This window comes from Penicillium oxalicum, chromosome VII, assembly GCF_001723175.1.
Source record: "Penicillium oxalicum strain HP7-1 chromosome VII, whole genome shotgun sequence".
Lineage (NCBI taxonomy): Eukaryota > Fungi > Ascomycota > Eurotiomycetes > Eurotiales > Aspergillaceae > Penicillium > Penicillium oxalicum.
In genome coordinates this window covers 699818-721798 of record NC_064656.1, presented here as the reverse complement: position 1 = coordinate 721798, position 21981 = coordinate 699818, and the positions used below count along the sequence as shown (strand labels likewise).

The 21981-nt window shown below is 51.8% G+C and overlaps 9 protein-coding genes across 9 annotated transcripts; 5 read left to right on the top strand and 4 right to left on the bottom strand.

Moving 5' to 3' along the window:
* Positions 1-916: 916 nt before the first annotated feature.
* Positions 917-2461, top strand: POX_g08777 (uncharacterized protein; the record flags this gene model as incomplete). Its single annotated transcript, XM_050117545.1, has 3 exons — positions 917-1160; positions 1280-2360; positions 2428-2461. 3 exons carry the CDS (start codon positions 917-919, stop codon positions 2459-2461), a joined length of 1359 nt encoding a protein of 452 aa, XP_049965689.1.
* A 379-nt stretch (positions 2462-2840) lies between these two features.
* POX_g08776 (uncharacterized protein) lies at positions 2841-4271 on the bottom strand (the record flags this gene model as incomplete). The annotated part of the gene is made up of 4 exons (XM_050117544.1): positions 2841-3047; positions 3138-3863; positions 3929-4089; positions 4154-4271. 4 exons carry the CDS (start codon positions 4269-4271, stop codon positions 2841-2843), a joined length of 1212 nt encoding a protein of 403 aa, XP_049965688.1.
* A 1485-nt stretch (positions 4272-5756) lies between these two features.
* POX_g08775 (Tripeptidyl-peptidase sed3) lies at positions 5757-8867 on the top strand (the record flags this gene model as incomplete). Its single annotated transcript, XM_050117543.1, has 6 exons — positions 5757-6646; positions 6741-7223; positions 7283-7422; positions 7516-7591; positions 7649-8516; positions 8589-8867. 6 exons carry the CDS (start codon positions 5757-5759, stop codon positions 8865-8867), a joined length of 2736 nt encoding a protein of 911 aa, XP_049965687.1.
* Positions 8868-9088: 221 nt separating this feature from the next.
* Positions 9089-10419, bottom strand: POX_g08774 (uncharacterized protein; the record flags this gene model as incomplete). The annotated part of the gene is made up of 2 exons (XM_050117542.1): positions 9089-10085; positions 10214-10419. 2 exons carry the CDS (start codon positions 10417-10419, stop codon positions 9089-9091), a joined length of 1203 nt encoding a protein of 400 aa, XP_049965686.1.
* A 728-nt stretch (positions 10420-11147) lies between these two features.
* On the top strand, positions 11148-12128 carry POX_g08773 (uncharacterized protein; the record flags this gene model as incomplete). The annotated part of the gene is made up of 2 exons (XM_050117541.1): positions 11148-11202; positions 11275-12128. 2 exons carry the CDS (start codon positions 11148-11150, stop codon positions 12126-12128), a joined length of 909 nt encoding a protein of 302 aa, XP_049965685.1.
* Positions 12129-12472: 344 nt separating this feature from the next.
* POX_g08772 (uncharacterized protein) lies at positions 12473-13345 on the bottom strand (the record flags this gene model as incomplete). The annotated part of the gene is made up of 1 exon (XM_050117540.1): positions 12473-13345. One exon carries the CDS (start codon positions 13343-13345, stop codon positions 12473-12475), a length of 873 nt encoding a protein of 290 aa, XP_049965684.1.
* A 249-nt stretch (positions 13346-13594) lies between these two features.
* POX_g08771 (uncharacterized protein) lies at positions 13595-14323 on the top strand (the record flags this gene model as incomplete). The annotated part of the gene is made up of 1 exon (XM_050117539.1): positions 13595-14323. One exon carries the CDS (start codon positions 13595-13597, stop codon positions 14321-14323), a length of 729 nt encoding a protein of 242 aa, XP_049965683.1.
* Positions 14324-14534: 211 nt separating this feature from the next.
* Positions 14535-18945, bottom strand: POX_g08770 (uncharacterized protein; the record flags this gene model as incomplete). The annotated part of the gene is made up of 3 exons (XM_050117538.1): positions 14535-18501; positions 18562-18762; positions 18830-18945. The coding sequence occupies 3 exons, from the start codon at positions 18943-18945 to the stop codon at positions 14535-14537; spliced, it is 4284 nt and encodes a 1427-aa protein (XP_049965682.1).
* Positions 18946-19451: 506 nt separating this feature from the next.
* Positions 19452-21829, top strand: POX_g08769 (putative glycosyl hydrolase; the record flags this gene model as incomplete). The annotated part of the gene is made up of 3 exons (XM_050117537.1): positions 19452-19835; positions 19891-21141; positions 21209-21829. 3 exons carry the CDS (start codon positions 19452-19454, stop codon positions 21827-21829), a joined length of 2256 nt encoding a protein of 751 aa, XP_049965681.1.
* Positions 21830-21981: the final 152 nt, after the last annotated feature.

Sequence of the window (21981 nt, the reverse complement as noted above, 5' to 3'; positions counted from 1 at the left end):
CCTTGGAGCTGACGGCGACTCAGAGACATCTCATGGTGAGTCCATCTCCTACATTCCTCAGGTTAGAAGAAGCCTTTTCATAGAGTTGCCGGCTCTGAGATCCACTTCCGCCACCCGGATGCCAGGAATTTGCTAGAATCTCCTAGGAAAACCCCCATGGCCACTTAGCAGTGTCAATGCCGCGCATGCCCTGGTCAAATCCGCCCAATTGAAAACCGAGAGAGAGCTCTACGGCCCGGGCTCGGCAGTTTTAGATGGCAATCAGAAACAGACTTACTCCGAACTCTTGGAAGGGGAGCCAGTCTCGGAGAAGGGAGGCAGGAAATCAAAGACCAGTAAAAGTGTGGGGAAGTTCCGATGAACTCCGTGATTCGGGACTTTTATTAGGAATCCAGCTGGCGTTATTGTCCATGTTCAGTCAGAACGAGAGGAGACGGGACTACTGCATGATAAAATTGCTGATTTCTTCTTGAATGAAGTGGTAGCACTAGTATTTTCGCACGAATACAAACTGCTTCTCTCTCTCTCTCTCATATTCATCAGCTTCAGATTGTGGGGTAAATGTGGGGAAGCGCGGCAAATATCTCAGCCGCTCTTCGTTCTCCTCTCGTCCTCAACCGAGCCGGTGGACGGGCAGTTCACGCGTTGAACGATGAATCAAGATGATTCCACTCACTGGCCATTGCAAAAGTGACATGGACACGGCATCCAGCTCAACGCGAGACTTTACCCGGTTGAATAGAGATTGAGGTATTTGTTCTTAAAGAATCGTCTCTCCCCTCTGTCCCACTCCCCCAAAGAGTCCGTTCTCGTTGGAATTGCTCTTGATTCTTGGATGTTCTTTGATATTGTCTGTTCTCTAGCACGGACTCTGTCTTGATCTTACGGTCACTCATTAATTGGGGGGTTTGCAAAAATGACGAGTCTTCAAGACTTGCAGATTGCCATTATTGGCGCCGGGATGGGCGGTCTGACGACGGCTCTGGCGCTGGCCAAACGAGGGTTCAAGTGCATCGACGTTTACGAAAACGCACAGGATTTGGGGTTCGTTGGCGCGGGGATTCAGCTGGCGCCAAACATGGCCCGCGTATTGGATGGATTGGGAGTTTGGCGTGGAATTGAAGCCGAAGCTGTGGATATCTCGGAGACGTCTGTTCGAGGTGTGTACTACTAATTGCATGGATCTATTGCTCTTCCTTTTCGTTTCCCCTTTTGAAGCTGTCTTTCTGTTTGGTCGATCATGAGAGGAATATTTCATCAGACTAATGCCAATGTCTAGACGGTGCAACGGATAATGAGCTTGCCCATGTCGAGCTCGGATACATTGAAAAAACCTATGGATACAAGCACATGGTAGGCCATCGAGCCTCATTAGCCGGGGGACTCTTCGAGGGATGCAAGGCCCAACCCGCTATCAAGTTCCACTTTGGCATCAATGCGGAAAACGTCGACTTTGGATCTCGGCCGTCCTTTACAGCTGTACCGCGTGAACAAGGTAAACCCTCTTTTCGCGTGGAATGCGATGTCCTCCTCGCCGCCGACGGAATCAAATCATTAGCGCGGCAGGAGATGCTCAAACGCTTGAATGTCAACGTCGGCGTCCGCGATACCCACCAAGCCGCCTACCGGATCATGATCCATAAAGAGCAGATCCAAAATGACCCGGAACTCCTGGCCCTGATCAACAGCACGCGCGTAACTCGCTGGATCGGACCCAAACGACACATCATCGCCTACGCCGTCTCCAACAACACCATCTACAATCTCTCCACCGCCCAGCCCGACACCAACTTTGCCGCCGCCACCAACGCCACCTATACCACCAAGGGATCCAAAAGCGCCATGATGGAGGTCTTCGAAGACTTTTGTCCCATGGTCAAGCGAATGCTCGATTACGTCCCCGAAGGCGAAGTCTGCGAGTGGAAGTTACGCGTTCATGACCCCCTCCCGACATGGGTCTACGACAACGTCGCTCTGATCGGCGACGCCTGTCATCCCACGCTGCCTCATCTCGCCCAGGGTGCTGCGCAGGCCATTGAGGACGGTGCCGTTCTGGCCGTGGCTCTCTCCCGGTTGCCCGATACCACGCCCGAGTCGATCAACAAGGCGCTGCGGGTGTATGAACGGGTTCGCAAGTCCCGTGCTGAGACCTTGGTCGAGATGGCGGCTGCTTCGGGTCGTGCGTTACATCTGGGTGATGGCGCTGCGAAGGAGGAGCGAGACCGTCAATTTGCGGCTTTGCGGCAGGGCAAGGGCCCGGTTCCGGATAAGTGGGCGGATGCGGATGTTCAGAGGGAGATTTATGGATTTGACTGTGTCAAAGTCGCCGAGGAGAAGTTTGATGAGTACTTTGGTCAAATGTGAGTGAACTTGTGTTGGGATCGGTGCATGGATGGTGCTGACTCGATCTGTGTGGTCAATGTGCAGGGATAATACACCTCGTGACTCGAAGCTTGCGTGAAGTGGATATCATCTCGTATTCCTTTTTGGGGGCGAGTCTGCTCGATACCAGACTTGTCTTTTTTGTTGTTGGCTCTTCTCAATAGGAGCCATTTTTCCACAGCATGACAGCCAATGTAGGATTGTATATAATAACACAACAAAGGTTTAAAGCCAACTTGGATTTCCTCTCGTTAGACTGGCAGATGTATACTCAAGCGGACTAGCTCAACTTCGTTTCGTAACCGAAGACAGTACTCAAATCTATACACTGGAAAGGGAATCCGAATTCAAGCTTCAGCTAAGATTGGTCAAATTTGGTATTAGGTAATAGACAGTCTGTATGGGAGTACATCGAAATACAGTGGCTGCCCTCTGTAACGACAATGCGATAGCTTTGCTCAATACTTCACCAGCTTGATGGCATGGAGGATATCCTCCAGCGACCAGCCCGGTCCACCGGGTACAATCTCCGCCCAGACCTCTTCGGGAATCGCGTCGCTCGCATCCAACAGGCTCCAGTTGGGGCTGGGTTCGGGTTTGATCCACTTGAAGTCCTCAATTTGACTCCAACGATCGTCATGGTCAAGTCGATCATGGTCCAGCGCCTAGTCAAAGAAGAGAGAAAAAAAAAAGAAAAGGTCAGCACTTGACAACGAAGAGACACCGAATAAGATGGAAAGGGGAGAGAGACGTACATAGGCCTTGGGGATTCGGGCAAAGCGGATGTTAGAGCAATCCTCGATGATGGGGTTGCTGGAGCAGCTGAGGTAGACATCCACGTTGGAGCAGTTGTGCATGCGGAATTGTCGGCATGAGACGACGATGATACTGCGAGTCATTCCAGTGATATGCGCTGGTCCATTCACTTGTCCGCAAATCAACAAGCTTTCTTCAATATTCTTCACAGTCAGACTGGCGTAGGGCTTGCCGTCCGCAGTCGGAATCGACATGTCCACAATGCAATGCCGGAGAGATGTGATAGAAGCGGGGACCGTGGGGCCGGAACCAGAGGCAGGCAGCATGATGTGCAGACCCTTGTGGTTGTCCACAGAAACATTGGAGATTCCCTGAACCTCGTATGTGGGTGTTGACTTGGTCTCAGGGGAAGACCGGGGTTTTGAATCAGGGTCGGATGTGACAGGGAAAGAGGTGGGAGCAATTTCGGGCCTCTCCTGAAGCTGCTTGTCGGGTTCATTCAACGGGGTGGAAGGGTAGTTGGGTGTATTGGCAGTGGAAGAGCCCAGTGACGAAGCACCGGGGGAGCGATAGCCCGGAATACTCCGGCGACCATCCGCGGCCAGCGATGCCGCGTCCGACAAAGAGACCGCAGATCCGTTCTTCTTGGTCTTGAAGCTGAACTTGGCTCGGGGTTCAAAGGCGGCTCGTGTCTCATTGAGCTTCTCCTGCAGGGCTTTGATGGCCTGTCATGGAATGAATCAGCACAGAACATCGAAAACAGGGTCCCGGATCTTGTGTGGTGACTCACTTCCGCGTAAACTCTTTGATCGTAGGTCGGAATGTAACTGGCTGCATCTTTGACCTCGTTGGAGAGATGCACAATGCCAGCCAGACAGTGATCGGTGGCATCAGCGCGCTCCCCGCCCACTAGGGAGGTATCGGCAAGTCGGTCCATTTGCTGTTGAAGAGCTGTCGTCATCCTGTCAGCCAAACGATATTCAGGTTTTCCCCGTTGCACTGCCCAATTCCATACCAGTAATTTCCAATTGGAAGTAACGAAAGAATCGTTCCTTGAGGGGGATCTCCGATTTGGACACCGTTTGGTTATCAGCCGAGAAGCGGCGAACCTGCTGGGGTTCGAGATCCGCCATAATGATAGAAAGAGTGGGGTTAGGTCAAGCTTTTAGACTGTTGGATGATGACAGAGTCGTAAAGTGCAGAAGGCGATCCTAGTAAATACTCAAAAGGTTGAGGAGAAGTGGAAATGACGTCGTTACTATCTCAAACTGATCATACCACCTCGCCTAGCCGAAGGAGATGCTCAGAACACCCGAGCGAGTCTGCAAGCCACAAAAGCGACAGTTTCTCCAGCCGGCCCAGTTATTGTGCTTCAAGGGAGGGGAAGGGAGATGAGAGAGTCCCCACTTGATTGACAAGCTTCAGAGAACGGGCGCGAATCGATCTCTTTTCGACTGCGTGATAGGCTCCACAGCGTATAGCTTGGAGAGCGGAGCTAAGAGCAAGAGAGGATCGAACTGACTGGGGGGGGTGGGAGTTGAAGAAGAGAAGAGGGGGAGATGGAGGAAAGCACACGATCAACGTGACATCCCGTGTGGAACGTGGGGTGCAACCTTTCAGTGCACTGTTGACAAATTCCAGAGCTTCTTGTCAAAGTGGAGTCGAGAGAAAATGCTAAATGCACGACATGCACGACGGTACTCGCGGGACCTTTCTCCAGTGACGTCGATCATCCCGCATTTTCGGGTCTCGGATCAGCAGTTGATCCGGCCTGTCATCCCCACTTGGTCAACCGAGCCGACGATGTACTTGCAGTTGCATACTTGGTCCTCATCGAGGCCTTTTTAGGTTCCAGGCCCTGGTTACTCGGGGCTGAGAAATGGGGGAAAGGAATTCATATTTGCTAGTGCATCAAACTATTGATTGCATATGATTTATCTCTCCCTCGACATGTTTCACTGCAAGATCTCAACAGCTTTTGCATCTATTGGTTCCTGTGTACGGTAGTGACCCTGCTTGGCCAAGATGATACCTGGAATGCCCACGGTACCAGAACAAAAGCACAATAGGAGAAGAAGGATGGAAAGAAGCTCCTTCAATCACTCTGTGCACTCTGTGGGTGATCGGTCTAATGTACGGTGATGACTCGGGCGCCAGCCTCATCAGAGAGACCTTCCCGGAGCTATCGACCGTCCCAGTCGGCACAAACAGTCTTACGCTCGCCCGAGTCTCTACTGTTATCCTTTGTATGCAAGTTATGACCAGAGGATCTAATAGCATACCCTCTATGGACAGGCTGGATTATCGCTTGTGTTTTGGTTGTGTCGAGGCTTGCTTTGGCCCCCTGCCTCAACGCCGAAGTCCTGACTGCGGCCCGTGGCCGCAGACAAAGAAACGAGTGGCCAAGAAATTAGTTTCTCATGGATTCACTTTCGATTGGCGCCCTATTCAATACGATTTATAGTAAGCGCAATGGTAAATCTTCTGAAATAGTTTTTCCTGGGTATAAGTCTTGCCGTGAGAACTGCTTTCTGGCGGTTACGGAAGACGAAAGTACAGCTCATCTTCGACAGCAGCTCAAGATCATAGTCTGAGACACCTGGGTCTCCGCCTGTGAAATGATTTGGGTGTGCTGGGTGATTTTCCTTCAAGCAGTCACTTGGATTCCCACATGTGCCTCTCGCAAGATATGCTCCGGGACCGTTGAGAAGCTCCTCGACTTGCCAGCAGGGTGGTCCACGGGTGGACCAGCCGAGTTATCCACGAACCTGACGCTCCGGCTCGAGATCAAGAGCCCAGGCACGAGTACACTGGAGACGAGTGTGCTTCAAGTGTCTACACCAGGTCATCCTCGGTATGGGAAGCATATGAAACGGGATGAAGTTGCTGACCTTTTGCGACCGGACCCCAGTGTCCTTGACATGGTTTTGACATGGTTGTCTACTGAAGGCGTGTCTGAAGAGACACTTTACATACGCGGAAATTGGATCGCCTTTCAAGCAACGGTGTCTCAAGTGGAGAGACTGCTTCGCACTCAATTTTTCTATTATCACAGCGTCACCAGCCAACGGTCTTTGGTGAGAACACTCGAGTATTCGGTGCCGTGTGAGATTCTCCCTCATGTGCTATCAATCCAGCCAACGACAAGATTTGGAGGGGTTCAGGCTCAAAAGGGCCGAAACCTGTCTAAACGTGCGGGACTACCGCTTGACCAGCCGATTGTGGCCACGGCAAAGGATCTCGTCGCGGAGTGTGGTATCGTGATGCGGCCTGATTGTCTTCGAAGCCTGTATGGTTTGGAGGGCAGAGTAGCATCACCCGATACTCGGAACCGTCTAGGGGTCTCGGGATTTCTAGACCAATACGCTCGTCATGCTGATTTCCATGACTTCATGCATCATTTCTCTGCAGATGCATCGTGTTCTGGCTTTGAGGTTGTGTTCAGCAACGGAGGGATGAATCCGGAAAACTCTTCGGCCAGTAGCACAGAGGCCAGTCTTGACATACAGTATGCGGCAGCTCTGGCACACGGCAATCCAGTGACATTTTACACCACGGCGGGGCGAGCACCGTCAGTATCACCAGCTGCACTTTCTGCTCAGCCTTTCCGACCACGAGCTCCCTGCGGTGCTTACCACTTCATATGGAGAGATTGAGCAAAGTGTCCCCGCAACGTATGCAAGATCGGTGTGTGGTTTGTTTGCACAGCTGAGCGCCCGGGGCGTGTCGGTAATCTTTAGTAGCGGAGACTCTGGTGTAGGCGGTTCATGCCTCAGCAACGATGGGACCAACCAGACCAGATTTCAGGCCATTTTCCCCGCGTCTTGTCCGTTCGTCACGGCCGTAGGGGGAGTTGAAGGCATTGACCCTGAAGTCGCCATCGATTTCTCGAGTGGAGGCTTCTCGGACATTTTTCCTCGTCCACATTACCAAGATCACGCAGTGAGTGACTACCTTGGCCGCCTCGGCAGCAAATGGAATGGGTACTACAACGCTCGTGGAAGGGCAACTCCCGACGTCGCGGTTCAGGCAAAGAACTTCATCATTCGGGACCATGAGACTTGGCTGAAAATCAGTGGAACGAGGTTCGTCCCTCTTCCGTTGGACTTGTCGGCCTTCCGCTCAGACGACTAATGTACGGTAGTGCAGCTGGGCCGGTCTTTGCGGGAATAGTATCACAACTGAACGCGATCCGACTGGAGAACGGGAGACCTCGCATGGGATTTCTGAATCCATGGCTTTATAGCATCGGACGGACAGCATTCACAGATATCACAGAGGGTGGTTCGCGAGGCTGCCACTGAGGAACTAGCTCTGAATTTCCAAGTGCTTTCGTTCCATACGCAAGTTGGAATGCTACCCAAGGTTGGGATCCAGTAACGGGATTAGGAACGCCTCTCTTTCCAATGATGGCGGAATTGGCCCTATTGGACGAGGAAGTCGCTTGGACCAAGTATGTTGTATTTCGAAAAAACCTCTCAAGGCTGATAATCTGAGTCATGGCTCTAAGTGGCGCAAAGGAAATCATCTCTTTCATGATCACATTGGGCGAATCCATAAATAGGGATCCCAATCTCCATACTCGTCCGGTCATCACAGTAATAATCCGTCTGGGCAATCACGTGGACGTTCGGCTGACCGCCCACCGCGGCAGCTCCGTCATGGCCGCGCCTTCACCTTCTAAGCTGTGCTTCAAAGTCCAGCACAACACATCAACGCCGTCCTGTCATTGCATTCAGCCAGCTTCGCAGACGTCCTCTCCACATCCAAATCTGCCGTCCGCACTTTTTCTCTCAGACTCATCAGCCCCCATGACAGACCTCAAGTCCATTGTTCCCGAGCTGCAAAACGCTCTGGAGCGGAAGCAGCTTGACGCCGCGAACAACCTCCTCAGCCAAGCCAAGCGAGCCCTCCTCACCCAAAATGCCCTCATTCCAACCTCTTCAACGCCACCTCAACTCGTCGCTGTTGCTCGACAAGTGCTTGAGCTTGGTGCCCTAGCTTCCATCCGGCAGACCGATGCTCAGTCCTTCACACGTTACTATCAGCAGCTCCAGCCATTCTATGACTTGGAACGACACTCTGGACTCCCCGGACAGGACTCTGCGAATTTGGACTTTAGCACCAGCCAGCGGAGTAAGATCACAGGTCTATATCTGCTTCTGCTTTTGAGCATGGGTGACAGCGCCAACTTCCACACGGTGCTGGAGGGATTGGTTGAAGAGGCTAGCCTGAAGGGCGGTCGTGTGGAAGACGACGCATATATCAAGTACCCGGTAGAGTTGGAACGGAATCTGATGGAGGGAAGCTACGACAAGGTGTGGCGCGAGACAAAGTCGGAGCGTGTACCATCCGAGGACTTTGGTTTATTCTCCAATGTGAGTAGAACTCGTATTCACGACATCTCATTGACATCTAGCCGGATCAATCGCTAATTTTGCGCTCCCCAGGTTCTCGTCGGCACCATCCGCAGCGAGATTGCAGACTGCTCCGAGAAGGCGTACCCTTCCCTCCCCATCTCCAACGCCAAGAACCTGCTTTTCCTCGAGTCTGAAGGGGCAGTCATCGAGTTTGCTCAACAGCGAGGCTGGATTCTTCGTGATGGACGGATATACTTCCCCGTTGAGCCCGAAGCGGCGACGAGATCGGAAAAGGATATCCTGGTGGCCAGTGGCACTGTGATCGAGAACACACTTGGTTACGCTCGCGAGCTAGAGACTATCGTTTAATTACAAGCGCGGATTGAAGGTGACTGCACTTTTTTCTACGGAGCATCTAGCGCAATCTGTTGTTGCCTCGGCATCTACAACCCGTTTTTTTTAGTACGGCAAAACTAGTACATCTGCCTTCTGATTGCATGGCGTCGTCGTAGCGTCTTTGTAGCAGCCATTCGGTCTGCGACTGTCTCATATTTTGAATCTTTTGAAATGTTCCCTTTTCAACGTCCATTTCACACACTTGCCCTCCAGACGCACACCCGCCGATCGTAGAAGCTGCTTGAAACGCACAGCAGATCCGATGATGCCGCGCCTTTCCAGGTATCACTGGCATAATTCATGCTCTCGTGCTCTGTGAATTCCGCCAGTACCTCGATTGCCCATTCTCCCAGGCCATCCTGTTGGGTCTGCGTGATCCGCACCAGACGAGTCCCAGCATGCATACAGCTCGCCAGGACCAGGAATTGGCGCCCCGAGTCCGATCCACCGGAGTAAAGAAGTTGTAATCTCCACACGCCACCATCAAGGCCGTGCTGAGCCAAGACATCCCCTCTTCGCGTCGCATGGTAGACCCGCAACCCTTCATCATAACTGCCAGTCAGGACGAGCGGAGCATCGTCAACCAACGGCACTGGTAAAGGGAGGATCGCAGTCACTCCGGCGGTATGATGACGCGCGCGATCGTCGTGTTCAAGAAGCAGGTTCATCACTGGTTCCCCTCCTCCTTCCTGTGCGTCATCCAGAGCTTGAGTGTCAAACCGTCGAGTATGCAGAGATCCAAAATCGTTCCCCGTGAACATGAATGAGGCCATCGGGGATGTGGGTGCATCGCCTGTTGTCGCCATGGGGATCGCAAGGAGCGCAACGAACCAGACCTCGATCATTTGTCGGGCTTCAAAGGACCCCCACTCGGCAATGGAGGGTTCTTTCGTGATGTCTTCGGTCGTGCCATAGACAGTGGTTCGGCCATCGGAGAATGTAACAGCGAGTCCCTCCGCTTCTGGTCGGGACAGCCACTTGGAAGGTGTCCATGCAAAGAAGAGAGCGGGGACAGAAGGGTCTTCATGGACACTCTTTGTCCATAGTTGCTCGAGATGTGGTTGTGCCTGGTCCACTCGGAACAGAGATATACACCCTGTGCTGCTGGCGATGGCAAATTTGTCCTTGACCCTTGGGTGGAAGTGCAGATCGAACACTGCGTATGGAAGAGATATCTTTTGCACCAGGGTTCTGCCCAAAAAGACATCAATATTCGAACAACAAGTTGCTATGCATTCTACTCTCTTTCCACGGGATAAGGACGCCCGTAAAGCAACATCAATGGTCTATACATATGAGATGAAACACGGTCAACTTACAGTGTCTCTGTTTTCGGGTCCAACTTCCACAATTGTACACTGCCCGTCTTTGTTTGTTCAACCTCGTCCTGTGCATTTTTCGTCTCAGAGAGCAGATAGGTGCCTATGACGAGGTGATCAGGTAGTTCAGGGCAAAACTCGAGACAGCTTGGCGGCTGGTCGAGGAAGACGGTCGACGCAGACTTTGGTCGTTGGATGGCACTCATCTTGGCGTTGAGAGTCGGCCAGGCACTGTTAACCACCTGCAGATGATCTTTGACGATGTGAATTATCTTCTTATATACGATCGGTCAAGTCACTTCATTCAATAAACAGATCCAGTCAAGGATCGTTACTGGTGATGGGCTCGAAAAATAAAACCCGGCATGGGGTGGCGTGTGGGGCCTTTTGGGCCAGAAATCGATGGGAACGGAGTGCTCAGCCGCCGTTGGGGACAGCCAGAGCTGATCGTGATGATGAAGCATCGAAATCTGGACGTTAAAAGAATGAGGTTTGCGCCAAGTCTCGAAGACAGATTTAATGAACTTGGTGAATGAACATGCAGGCTGGAGTGTGGTCACTGCGATCGGTACCTCTGGTTGAGGGAGAAGGGATCAGTAGCATCATGTTCAAGTATAGACTTGGTATGAGCCCAATAAATGAGTACTTGCTTGAATGGCAACTGTGAGCCCGGTCTGGCACATATCCATACCACCTTTATAAAAGCTACGTTTAAATACCTCACACCTCTCTTTGATGTTGTGTCAGCCGTGTCTTGATCAATCCATGGTACAAAGGATATCGTCAAGTCATACAGTACAACGGATCTGCGACCTACTAGGAGTTAAATATAAGCGTTTCACCCATCAAGCGAGTGACAAAACCAAGCCTTCGTCGTCCTTTCCATCTCTCCTAGGTGACAGGGCAACGTAACAGTGTGAGAACCAACCCTAAAATGTCCTCCATGTCGATCGTCGAAGAGATGTTCTCTGATGAATCCAGTTTCTACGGTAGGTCCCCGAACAATCCTCGTGATCTTTGAATCCCCGGATCCACACAGCCACGTTGACCATCAAGGACAGGCGACGAGGATGAGAAAGCGCGACTAGAAGAGCAAGTAGCCACTTATGACCCCGAATCATACTGGGCAAATGTTCATCCACGTCTCCTATCCACCATCCAATATACTTCCAGTGCACCGAGCACCAAGCCGGAGCCGACAAATTCCGCACTGGATGACCATGACGTCGAGGCATTGACTTCCTGCCCAAGGGATAGTCGGGGGCGCGGAGAGTCCTCAGCCGCTTTCTTGTCTCGACTTTCACCCTCGAGAACAAGGGCCTCGGATATCGGCCCTTGGATCTGGATGCGCGAGTCCTGCTCGCATGGCGGAGAAGGTGACGTCGCCACCTTTGTCAGAGAAGGCACTGCGCTTCTCCGCGCCTACGAGGAGGAAGCGTCGGAGCTTCGTGAGGCCCATGAGAAATCTGGCGCGAAGACCAAGGCGGCCTTGACGAGGAAATTAAATCCCTTGCGTCGCACTTTGGAACAAGACATCTTTAAACTGGCTCGGGAGACGGGCGTGACGGCCGGCAAGTGGATGCTTTTCCCATCTGTGGATTCGGTGGATTCGGTGTGGAAGACGGTCGTCTCGGCTTGGGATGAAGGGGAGTTGGGCGATGCCGCTAAAGTAGCTACTGATGATGGGTCCGGCCAAGCGCGCTTGATCTGTGTTTACACGGATGATTTTAGTGATCGGAAGGACGTGAAGCGTGTGTTGAACGCCCTTGTTGCACGTGGGCTTGTCGACAAAAAGTCGCGCCCGATCTATTACAAGTGTGATGCGTATACGTATCTGGACATCAAGTCGAATAATGACTATGGCTTGAAGGCGAGTCTCTTCTCCAGTCATGATGTCCTGGCTGGGAAGGTCTGAGCGGAGAAGAGAAGATCCAAGGAGGTCACGTCACATATATGAAAATGAAACAGTTTTAATGCGCAGGGGTATCTAGATGTGTATGTACAAGGTTTGATGCAGATACAAGGAGGAGGACGGCCGCACAAAAACAGGCAAAGGGACACCAAATTGCCTCTATGCGAAAGTTGGCCATCGGATCTCTCTTGTTGTCGTGGGCTCGGCACATGCGGGACAACGCACATGGCCATTAGCAGAGGCGAGTTCTCCATTCTCCGCCCAGGTAATTCAGAGTCTTAGCAGCCGAATTTGTCGGAGACGAGTCAACGGCGAGTCAAGCGTAGCTCACACAGAGCGCAAACGCTTCAACCATCGCTCGGTTTTGTCATGACTTTCTCGCAAGCGGCGCGCACCTCTGCGACTCCTTGAACCTCGCCCCAGGCGTCGAGCAGGTGCTTCACTTCCATCCAGTCTTCGTCCGCTTCTTCTTGTTTGCCATCTGCCACGAGCTTCTCGAGACGCTCCGGCGCAGCGAGAACCCACCGTACGGTTTCTATTTCCGGATCACCAGGCTTGTCCGACTCGGCTTCCTTGTCCTCTCTGATCCGGCGGCTTTGTTCTTCGCCTTCCTTGATCAATGCTCCTGCGGTTTCCGCAACAAAAGCAATCGCCGGGCCCAGCGTCTTGGTCATGGTCAGGGGGGCACCGCGTTCATCCATACTTTTTCGCATTTTCCCAATAGTCTCAACAGCACGGATCAACTTGGAATAATTGTCGTAAACCAAAGCCTTCCGCTCTCCATCAAGGGTGCGGATGTCCCCCACCAAGGTGTTTTCAGCTTTGAGAATCGTGGAAAGGGATGAGGTAGACAGGAGATGGTCGACGTAACGCTGCGGGTCAAAGTCCGCATTGTCCAGTTCCGTCCCTGACGCTAAAGTATCGGAATTCGAGATCTCCCCCGCATCGGTGTTTCGAGGCACACTCCGTGATCGGTTGCTCCCGCTAAGAATAGCAGAGTCGACGCCGGGGGGCTTTAAATTGTAGTAATCTCGAAGCGCAGAGCGATTACGGCGTGGATTCGGGGAGATTGCACGGCCGGTGGTAGGCGTTGATGAAGCGCTTAGTCCGCCAGCGAAGCTTGTGTTGATCACATCGAGAGATGGCCGGGCAGAGGTGGGTGTCGGAGAGTGAGCACGCGACGAGGCAATTGACGGCCGAGGAGATGAGATTGTAGACATTGCGTTGTATCTGACTTCAAGGCTGTATGTCCACTAGGCTGTCCAGTCTACTCATGCCCTGGCCTGTCTGGTTACGACGGTCGGAGTCGATGCTGTTTGGAAAGGCAGAGGAAGCTTGACTGCTACCCCGAGGCCTCGGCGTTAAGCGGTGGGCTTATCTGCGCTGGCTTATCGCTTATCCGAGCTTCGGACTGTCTGTCCAAACCTACCGAGACCAAGCATTTAAGTAGAGGTATCAAAAGAGAGAAAATGGCCAACGCAGAGCAGATTGCCGCGCAGATCATGAGCACAAAGTCGTTATGCATTTCATTGACATGGCTCAACTCGTTCTTGGCTTCTTCGCCGCGTAACGTGCCCGTCTCGGCACTCTCCAAGACGGCCTTGTTCCGTGTGCTCGCATCGGATATCCGCGAATCTCTGGCGACTGATGCGACTTCCGCTTTTCCTGTGGACATATCAGACCCTGCAGTGCAAGAGAGACGCCTCATGAGCTCGACTCCTGTCCAAGTATTGGATATCGAAGATATTGGATCGAGCCTTTGGAGCCAGGTCGAAGCAATTGAACGTGTGGAGCGCGGCGAAGCGATCCGTGGACGGGAAATTATCCGCACAGTCAATGTGGAAGGTGCCGGTGAAGAGAGGGAGAATGGCAGCACGACTAGTACCACGACTGCTGGGAATTCTAGTAACATTGGAAGCAGTGGTTATGGCCCCCATCGGCTGATTTTACAGGACGTCAACGGCACGAAGGTAGCTGCGATCGAGGTTCAGCGCATTGAAGGCATCTCCCTGGAAAAGCTACCTATTGGTGCTAAACTTCTTTTGTGCAATGTGGATGTGGCACGCGGCATGATTTTGTTGGACCCAAGGTCTTGTACAATTCTGGGCGGGAAAATTGACAGTCTGGACAAACCCTGGAGGGAGGGGAGAAAGGCCAGACTGCTGCAAAGGATCGATTCCATGGGGAACAACTCCTGAGACTACGAAAGCATCCGTGACTTAATGGTGGTCCCCTTTCATCTCAACCCTCATCCTCGCAACTTGGCCTGTGTCAGGTATTGTTTATCGATTTACGCTTTACGAAGTGGATGGAGAAGGGACCGAAACGCGCGAAAGGCTGTTTTTTCTGGATTCGTTACAAATGACTTATCTGACAACAGAATGGACAGTATCGGTCAACAATGAGTGACTACGCGCCAACGTTGGACAAGCCATGCCTCAATTCTTCCCAGCCGTCCTTTTTCCATGGAGCCACCATGATAGCTCGGAAGCCATCCTCGGCAGTGCCCGCTTGCGCGTAAGCCTGGCAGAGGTCGGTGGCATCCAGACTTCCGTGAGGGGGTACGCTGCGGAGAGCACGTTGAATGGAAATCTCTGCTGGATAAGAGCTATCCGAAACTTTGGAAAGTTCCATCCACCCCTGAGGCTGACTGGGCGATAGCATGATTGCTGCAGTCGCCTCGCCGATCTGGCGAAGGTCTTCGGGTAGGTTTGCCCTGTCATTGAATCCCATGGCTGAAATAGCGGCGAGCAGCTTCACGACTTTGGCGCGGTCGTGAATATCAATGTCATCGCGCGTAATGATGTTGTGAAGCCCAGCCTCGACCGCTTCAATGGCGTCCCGGTCTTCGTCGAGCAGGGCGATAGCCCCGAGAAGCGTCACGGCACCGACATGCTCAGGATGGCTTTCCACACAGTCAAATAGTTGCTGTCGTGCTAAAGAACGCTCTTCTTCGCCATCCTTTGCCCAGAGCACTTGGGCCAAAAGACACACGACGTCTGGGTCATTATTGGCTTCCTGGAGGGCATTTCCAAACATATCGATGGCCTGATCCATGGACTTGAGGAAATAGAATGCCAAACCTGCTGTGAGGTGAGCCGAAAGCCGAAGTTTACGACACGCGTCAGCGTCAAATGATTCGGCGTCCTCTTCACCTGACAATGTCAGCGCAGTCTCAGCTTTTTCGGCCGCTTCCGCATAACGATGATTCGCGAGATGCACACGAGCCATGTCTGCATTCGCTTGAGCAAATTTAGACAAGGAGGAAGGAGATTCGGTATTCTCAAACTCCGATTCCATGGCCAGGCAAACAACTTCCAGATTAGACCCGGCACAAGAGAATTCGCCCATCCTTTCGGCCAGCAAGGCAGAAAGGTGCATGAAGGGAAGATCGGATGGATTTTGCGAGCAGAGCTGTTGCAGAGCAAAGAAAGGTTGAATGAGCTGCGAGACCTCGTTCGATGCAGAAGAGTCTCCAAGCAGATGATCGAACAGAGTGAGGGCGTATTGACGCTTGGGTAACATCGCAGACGAATTAGAGATATCGAAGGCATGCTCAAAGAGGCCCCGCGCCTCCTTTGCATCTCCGTAAAGAAGCGCGAGAAGACCCTGACCCACCCACGCTTGAGCGTAATCCGGGTCGGTAGACTGGGCACGCGTGAATGCCTCGTTTGCAAGCTGGGTGTCGTTGTGCAGAAGATAAAGCGCACCCAAATTTGTCCAGACTTGAGCACTCCGGTCATTCAGATGCAGGCTTCTTACAAAAGCATGCTGAGCCACCTTTGGACTCATGGCGGTGGTCACCACCGCAAGCGAATTCCAGAACTCTGAATTGCCAGCCTCAAGCTCAATGGCGCGTTTAAAGCATCGCATCGAGGCCTTCAAGAACTTCCGAGGCTTCTTGCCTTTAGTTCCGTGTTCGCGGTGCACACTCAGGTATGCCCTGTACTCCGCCCATCCCAGGTTGTACCATGCTACGGCTTGCGCGTGGGCGTCTTGTTTCGATACTGAGAGGGCACGTTTGTATGCTAGGATTGCCACAAAGATACCAAAATCGGCTGATTGCTCGCCGGCACTGTCAATTGTGTCAAGCCAATCCCGGCTCACACCATCAACCTCTGCCATGATATCGAATGCAACGGGATCCAAATCGTACGTCAACAAGGCCTTGCATTCCGGAAAAGAAAGTTTGCTCATCTTTTTCTTGATAAAGGTCATGTTTGAACAAGCATCACCCACTGATTTCCAGAGATTGAAAATGTTGCTGTCCGCAGTCACGAGTGATCCGGCTACTCGAATAGCTTTGCAGGCGAGCTCTGCCGCATCATTGAACAGACCCGAATCAAGACTTTTCCACGAGCTCTCAGTCAATGTTTGTAAAAGTGCGATAGAGACACCGATGTCATCGGGGCGTGTAGTCAGGACATCTTCATAGCTGGCAATGGCGTCGTCATACATGCCGAGCTCACGTCTCACATTCGCCATCATGTACCGCGCGAACCAAATGTGATCTTTCTCCTCCTTCGACAGAGTCGACTCAAGCTCCCGCGCATGCTCAAACGCCTTTGTGGCTGCAATGTATCGGCCAGAATGGTGGTAGCTTTCTGCCAATCCAACCCAGGAATGGTAATCTTCCGGACTGATCCGCAACGCGGCTTGGAATGAAACTATGCTCTTTGCGTACTGCTGGCGGTTGATCTGGACAGTGCCCAGAGCCGCATAAGGCCAACTATGTCCCTTTCGCTTGGAGCCTGGGGCAGGCTTAGCATATCCTGAGTCAACAACCCTTTGCGCAACTGCCTCAACTAGATCCCATTCCTTCTGATCAGCAAAGCCTCGTGCAAGGCGCTCCGCAGCTTCAGTCTCCGAAGAAGACAACTCGAAAGCTTTGTGGAAACATCGGCGTGCTCGAGTCTTGTCTTTCTTGTAGTCTGCGTAGTAGAAACCGAGGCTTGTGTATGCCGGTGCAAAATTCATGTTGGCCTTTATCGACGCGAGGAAGCTGGCGTAAGCGCCGTTGCGATCTTTGCGTGCAGCCGTGGAAGTGTCAAGCTGCCATTGGCAATAACCAATTCGGTAGAGAAGCTCGGATTTGAACGACTTGTTCTGCGGTTGCTGTTCGTTCAATTGATCAAGAGCACTTTGGAGACCGTACAGACTGTTCTCCAGATCGCCACTCAAGGCTTTACACCAGAAGAGTTCGCCGCGTATCTTGATATTCGTGGGATCACGCTCCAACGCACGGTTCAAATAATCCGCTGCATTTTGGTAATCCTGGTCAACCTTTAAGATGAGACCGATCCCCAATAGACAGACAGTGGAGGTCGGCTTCTGTTGGAGAATAGTCTCGAAGATGGATTTTGCTTCCGGGTGGTGTCGAGGCGATTGGTACGGGATGAGAGCGTTCGCGAGAATGATATTTAAGGCGTCCGTGTTATTTTGGCACTTCCATCCGGTGAGTTTGACGAAGTCGGCAATGTTTCGGAGGCCCTTGCGAGCAACGTCCACGACACTCTCATATTCTTCGAGGAGCAAGTAGAGATCGGCCATGATTCGGTGAGCAATTACAGACGACGGAGCTGATTCGAGTCCCTCCGCCATGAGAATCAGTCTGTCTGCAGTCCCTGCTTCGGCAGCATCTGTAGCGTCGAAGGCCTCGACAGCCTCGGAACTTTCAGCATCTTTGCCCAAGGCTTTGTTGCCTGCAACCTCTTTCGCTTCATTATCTTCCCGTGGAAAAGGGGACAGTTCAGTAGCAAGGAAACCCTTGAGAACCTTTGCCAACCCGCTCTCGGGGAAAAACTCAATGTACTCGCGCAGCACACCGACGTCCCATTCGGAGTACTCTTCAATATCTTTCCACTCGAGTACAATATTCCAAGCAAGCTCAAAAGGATGTTTGATGATGACCATATCTTGCGCCGCACGCAGGATTTCCTTCCTCTTGGCCGGCTTTTTTCCAGTGCCGAGGAGCTCAAGTTCCTCGTAAGCCCGGCTCAAAAGCTTCTCTTCATACTGGCGACGCACGGCGTCGTCATTTGTCCAATCAATGAGGCCTCGATACAGGTCCTCAAGCTGGCTTTTACGGAATGCATCACGTTTGACCTCGATCGTAACACTTTCTTTGGTTGCACCGAGACGTGTTCTTCGTTCACCAATTTCTCGGTTGATGTATTCTTTCTCGAGCGACTCGGTAATTTCGATCATACGAAGGTAGGTCAGGGACGGGTGGGCGAGTCGGCCTTCAAGGAAAGAGTAGAGCGGAGAGTTCGGAAGTTGTAGTTCGAGGGCCTTCCGGTACTGAGCTTTATCGTTCTGCCTTCGAGCCAGTTTGATGTATTTGTCGACAACATCCTGGCATCGTTCTTTCTCGTCACTAGAAAGTAGTAATATTAGATCATGCTAAAATATAAGAGAGAGCTTGTCACGATCGTACCAATCTGCGAAGATTTGACCAAGCTTCAGAACCGCATCATGGTATGCATCCAGCTTTGACCCGCCTTGCTTTTCGTACAAATTGATCAGCCCTTGCCAAGCAGTGCGATCGCTCTGTTTGATTTTTGTCGCAGCAAGGTATGCTTGTTCCGATGCAGCAAATTCATTCAACCTGTCGTTCGCTAGTCCAAGGAAAACGTTGCTGGTAAAATGAATTGATAACAGGATTAGCTCAGCGGATCAAACAAAAAGACGCGACAAGAACTTACGCATGGTAATTTTGGGGATCATTTTGGACTAGTGCCTTAGCTTTATCAGCAGCAGCCGCATAGTCCTTGGTGTCCAAGGCGGTTCTTACGGCCTTCAATGCAGCCTTGCTCGACATGATCCCCGATTGCGATCTGTCTGAGGGGAGTGGGGAGGTTCTCGGTGTGTTGGAGAACTGGTGGTCGATCGGTTAGCGCAGATACGTCACGGGCCGGCGGGCTTATCGGTTATCGGGCTGCCATGCCAGGGTTGGGGTCAGCTGCTCTCCGCATATCCATCACGCTGCTTCTTCTCGTGGCTGATCTGAAATCGCCCTCATTAAATCTTGTCGTGGAAGGCATAACTGAAGCTTGCTCTCAATTCTCACTATCAGCGGCTCCTCTCATGTACAGTTTGTGCCCAGGGTCAACCCGTGGTCAATAATGGCTGATAACTTCTTCTATAGGGTTTCGCGGTTCCATCAAGCTAGCGAGTCCTCAGCAACCATCTGATCTGTAGAGGCAGCTCAAGAAACCTCTCGAACTACCATATTTCCACGGCAAAATTGAGGTTTCAAGACCAGATTCTATCTCGCTTGTTGTTGTCCAAGATAGTGAGCTCGCCAGCTTGCGTGAATACATTAAAATGGGTCTCTTGCAACTGCACGTTGATGGGAAGGTGTTTCGCGATCCCCAAAACCGAGAGATCGTCTTGAGGGGCATCAATGTTGCAGGAGATGCCAAGTATCCGAAAAGTCCGGATATGCCTTCGTACGTCTCGGAAGGATTCTTTGAGGCAGATGACGTTTCCTTCGTGGGTCGCCCGTTCTCGTTGGATGAGGCACACACCCATTTCAAGCGACTACGTAGATGGGGTTACAACGCCATACGATACATCTTCACATGGGAGGCGATCGAGCACGCTGGACCGGGTATTTATGATGAAGAATGGATCTCATTCACGATTGAGGTCCTCAGAGTTGCGAAGCAGTATGAATTTTATATCTTTATGGATCCCCACCAGGATGTTGTGAGTTGAACGGCAAACTGCTTTGCGTACTGGAGTACAAAGCTGACGATGGCAGTGGTCGCGTTTGTCTGGGGGGTCAGGCGCACCTATGTGGACACTCTATGCGGCAGGACTGAACCCTAGAGCATTCAAAGCCACTGAGGCTGCGCTGGTTCACAATACTTATGACGATCCTGCTGAATTTCCGAAGATGATTTGGAGTACGAATTACACGCGCCTGGTGTGCCAGACTATGTTCACACTCTTTTGGGCAGGTCGTGACTTTGCGCCTAAAGCGGTCATTGATGGAATGAATATCCAAGATTATCTCCAATCTCATTTCATTGCAGCGTGCAAGCATCTAGCGTTTCGTATCCATGAAGCTGCAGATGTTGAGCATGAGGTAGTCATTGGTTGGGAGACCATGAATGAGCCTCACCGTGGGCTTATTGGATTCCAGGATATCTCTGTGATTCCTCCCGACCAGCAGCTTCAGCTTGGAACCTCGCCTACCGCCTTTCAAGCCATGTTGACCGGTTCTGGCCGGGCGTGTGAGCAGACGACCTGGGCGTTCGGTAGCTTTGGTCCCTACAAGACAGGCAGAAAACTCGTCGATCCAGAGGGGCAATCGGCCTGGCTGCCCAAGAACCATGACGATAGCAAGTATGGTTGGAGGCGCGACCCTGACTGGAAATTAGGGGAATGTATATGGGCCCAGCATGGTGTCTGGGATCCAAGCACGGAGACTCTGCTCCAGAAAGATTATTTCTCGAAGGTACCAAGCACTGGAAAGCCACTGACCTATGAAATATTCACCAATTCCTACTTCATGGATCATTATCGAGCTTATCGGGATGCTATTCGAGACGTATGGCCCGCAGCTATTCTACTGTGCCAGCCACCTGTTATGGAAGTGCCCCCTGACTTGAAGGGGACCAAAGATGATGATCCCAACATGGTCCATGCTGTCCACTATTATGATGGCCTCACGCTCTTGACAAAGCATTGGAATCGGCTTTACAATGTGGATGTCATTGGTGTTCTGCGAGGCAAGTACTGGGCCCCGGCATTCGCCGTGAAGGTGGGAGAAACGGCAATTCGCAACTGCCTTCGTGATCAATTGAAATTTCTTCGGGAGGAAAGCTTGAAATACATGGGCAATCATCCCTTACTCTTCACCGAGATTGGTATCCCCTATGACATGGACAACAAGAAGGCCTATGACGACGGAGACTACAGCAGCCAAACAAGTGCAATGGATGCAAATCATTTCGCGCTCGAAGGCAGCACCGCCAATGGCTTTACGCTCTGGTTATATCAAACAGAGGTTGGTGTCTTCTTTATTGTGCAAAGATGGGTTAGAATTAAGGGACGTGATACTGACCATTTCCTAGAACAACCACAAGTGGGGTGACTTATGGAATGGAGAAGATTTGTCGATTTACTCTCGCGACGACATGGAACTTCCAAATAAGGCCACTTATACCTCACTGAACCCCCAATCACCGGCTTACTCCGAGAGTCACAGTAGCGTCGATGAGCCAGAAGTTGATCCCCGGAACCTCAAGCGCGCCCTCACAAGCCCGTCGATCTCAAGTGTCAGCTCACAGACCCCCAAGGGATACCGGGCTGCAGAGGCATACATCCGTCCCAGTCCGATTTACGTGAGCGGTTCTTTGCAAAGTCACGTCTTTGACCTTCGTAATTGCACCTTTACGATGACTTTAACCGCAGAAGCTGCCACGACAAGTGAAGCACCAACAGAGATCTACCTGCCCGAGTTCCACTTCCCAGAGAGCAAGGTTGTTGTTGCGGTCAGCGGGGGTAGGTGGAAAATTGATTATCAGGAAATTCAATCTATCAAAGTACCTCGATTGCAATGGTGGCATGCAGAGGGCGATCAAAGCATCAAGATTGAAGGTGTCAAGCGCAAGCCTGGGCAGGTAGATGATTCGTCGAGTGAGGATGCAACGTACTTGGAAAGATGTGAGAAGGGGGATTGTCGTGTCATGTAATGCAGCCTTAGTCTTACCCACTTACCCTTGTCAAGTTTGTTCAAATTGGCTACTCCATGCACAGACTTTAGGTAATCTAATCTTGAAATACCCCTGCGGAAAATTCAACCTGCAGCGCGGTATAGTGCCCCCGAGCTTAGCTACCAAGAAGT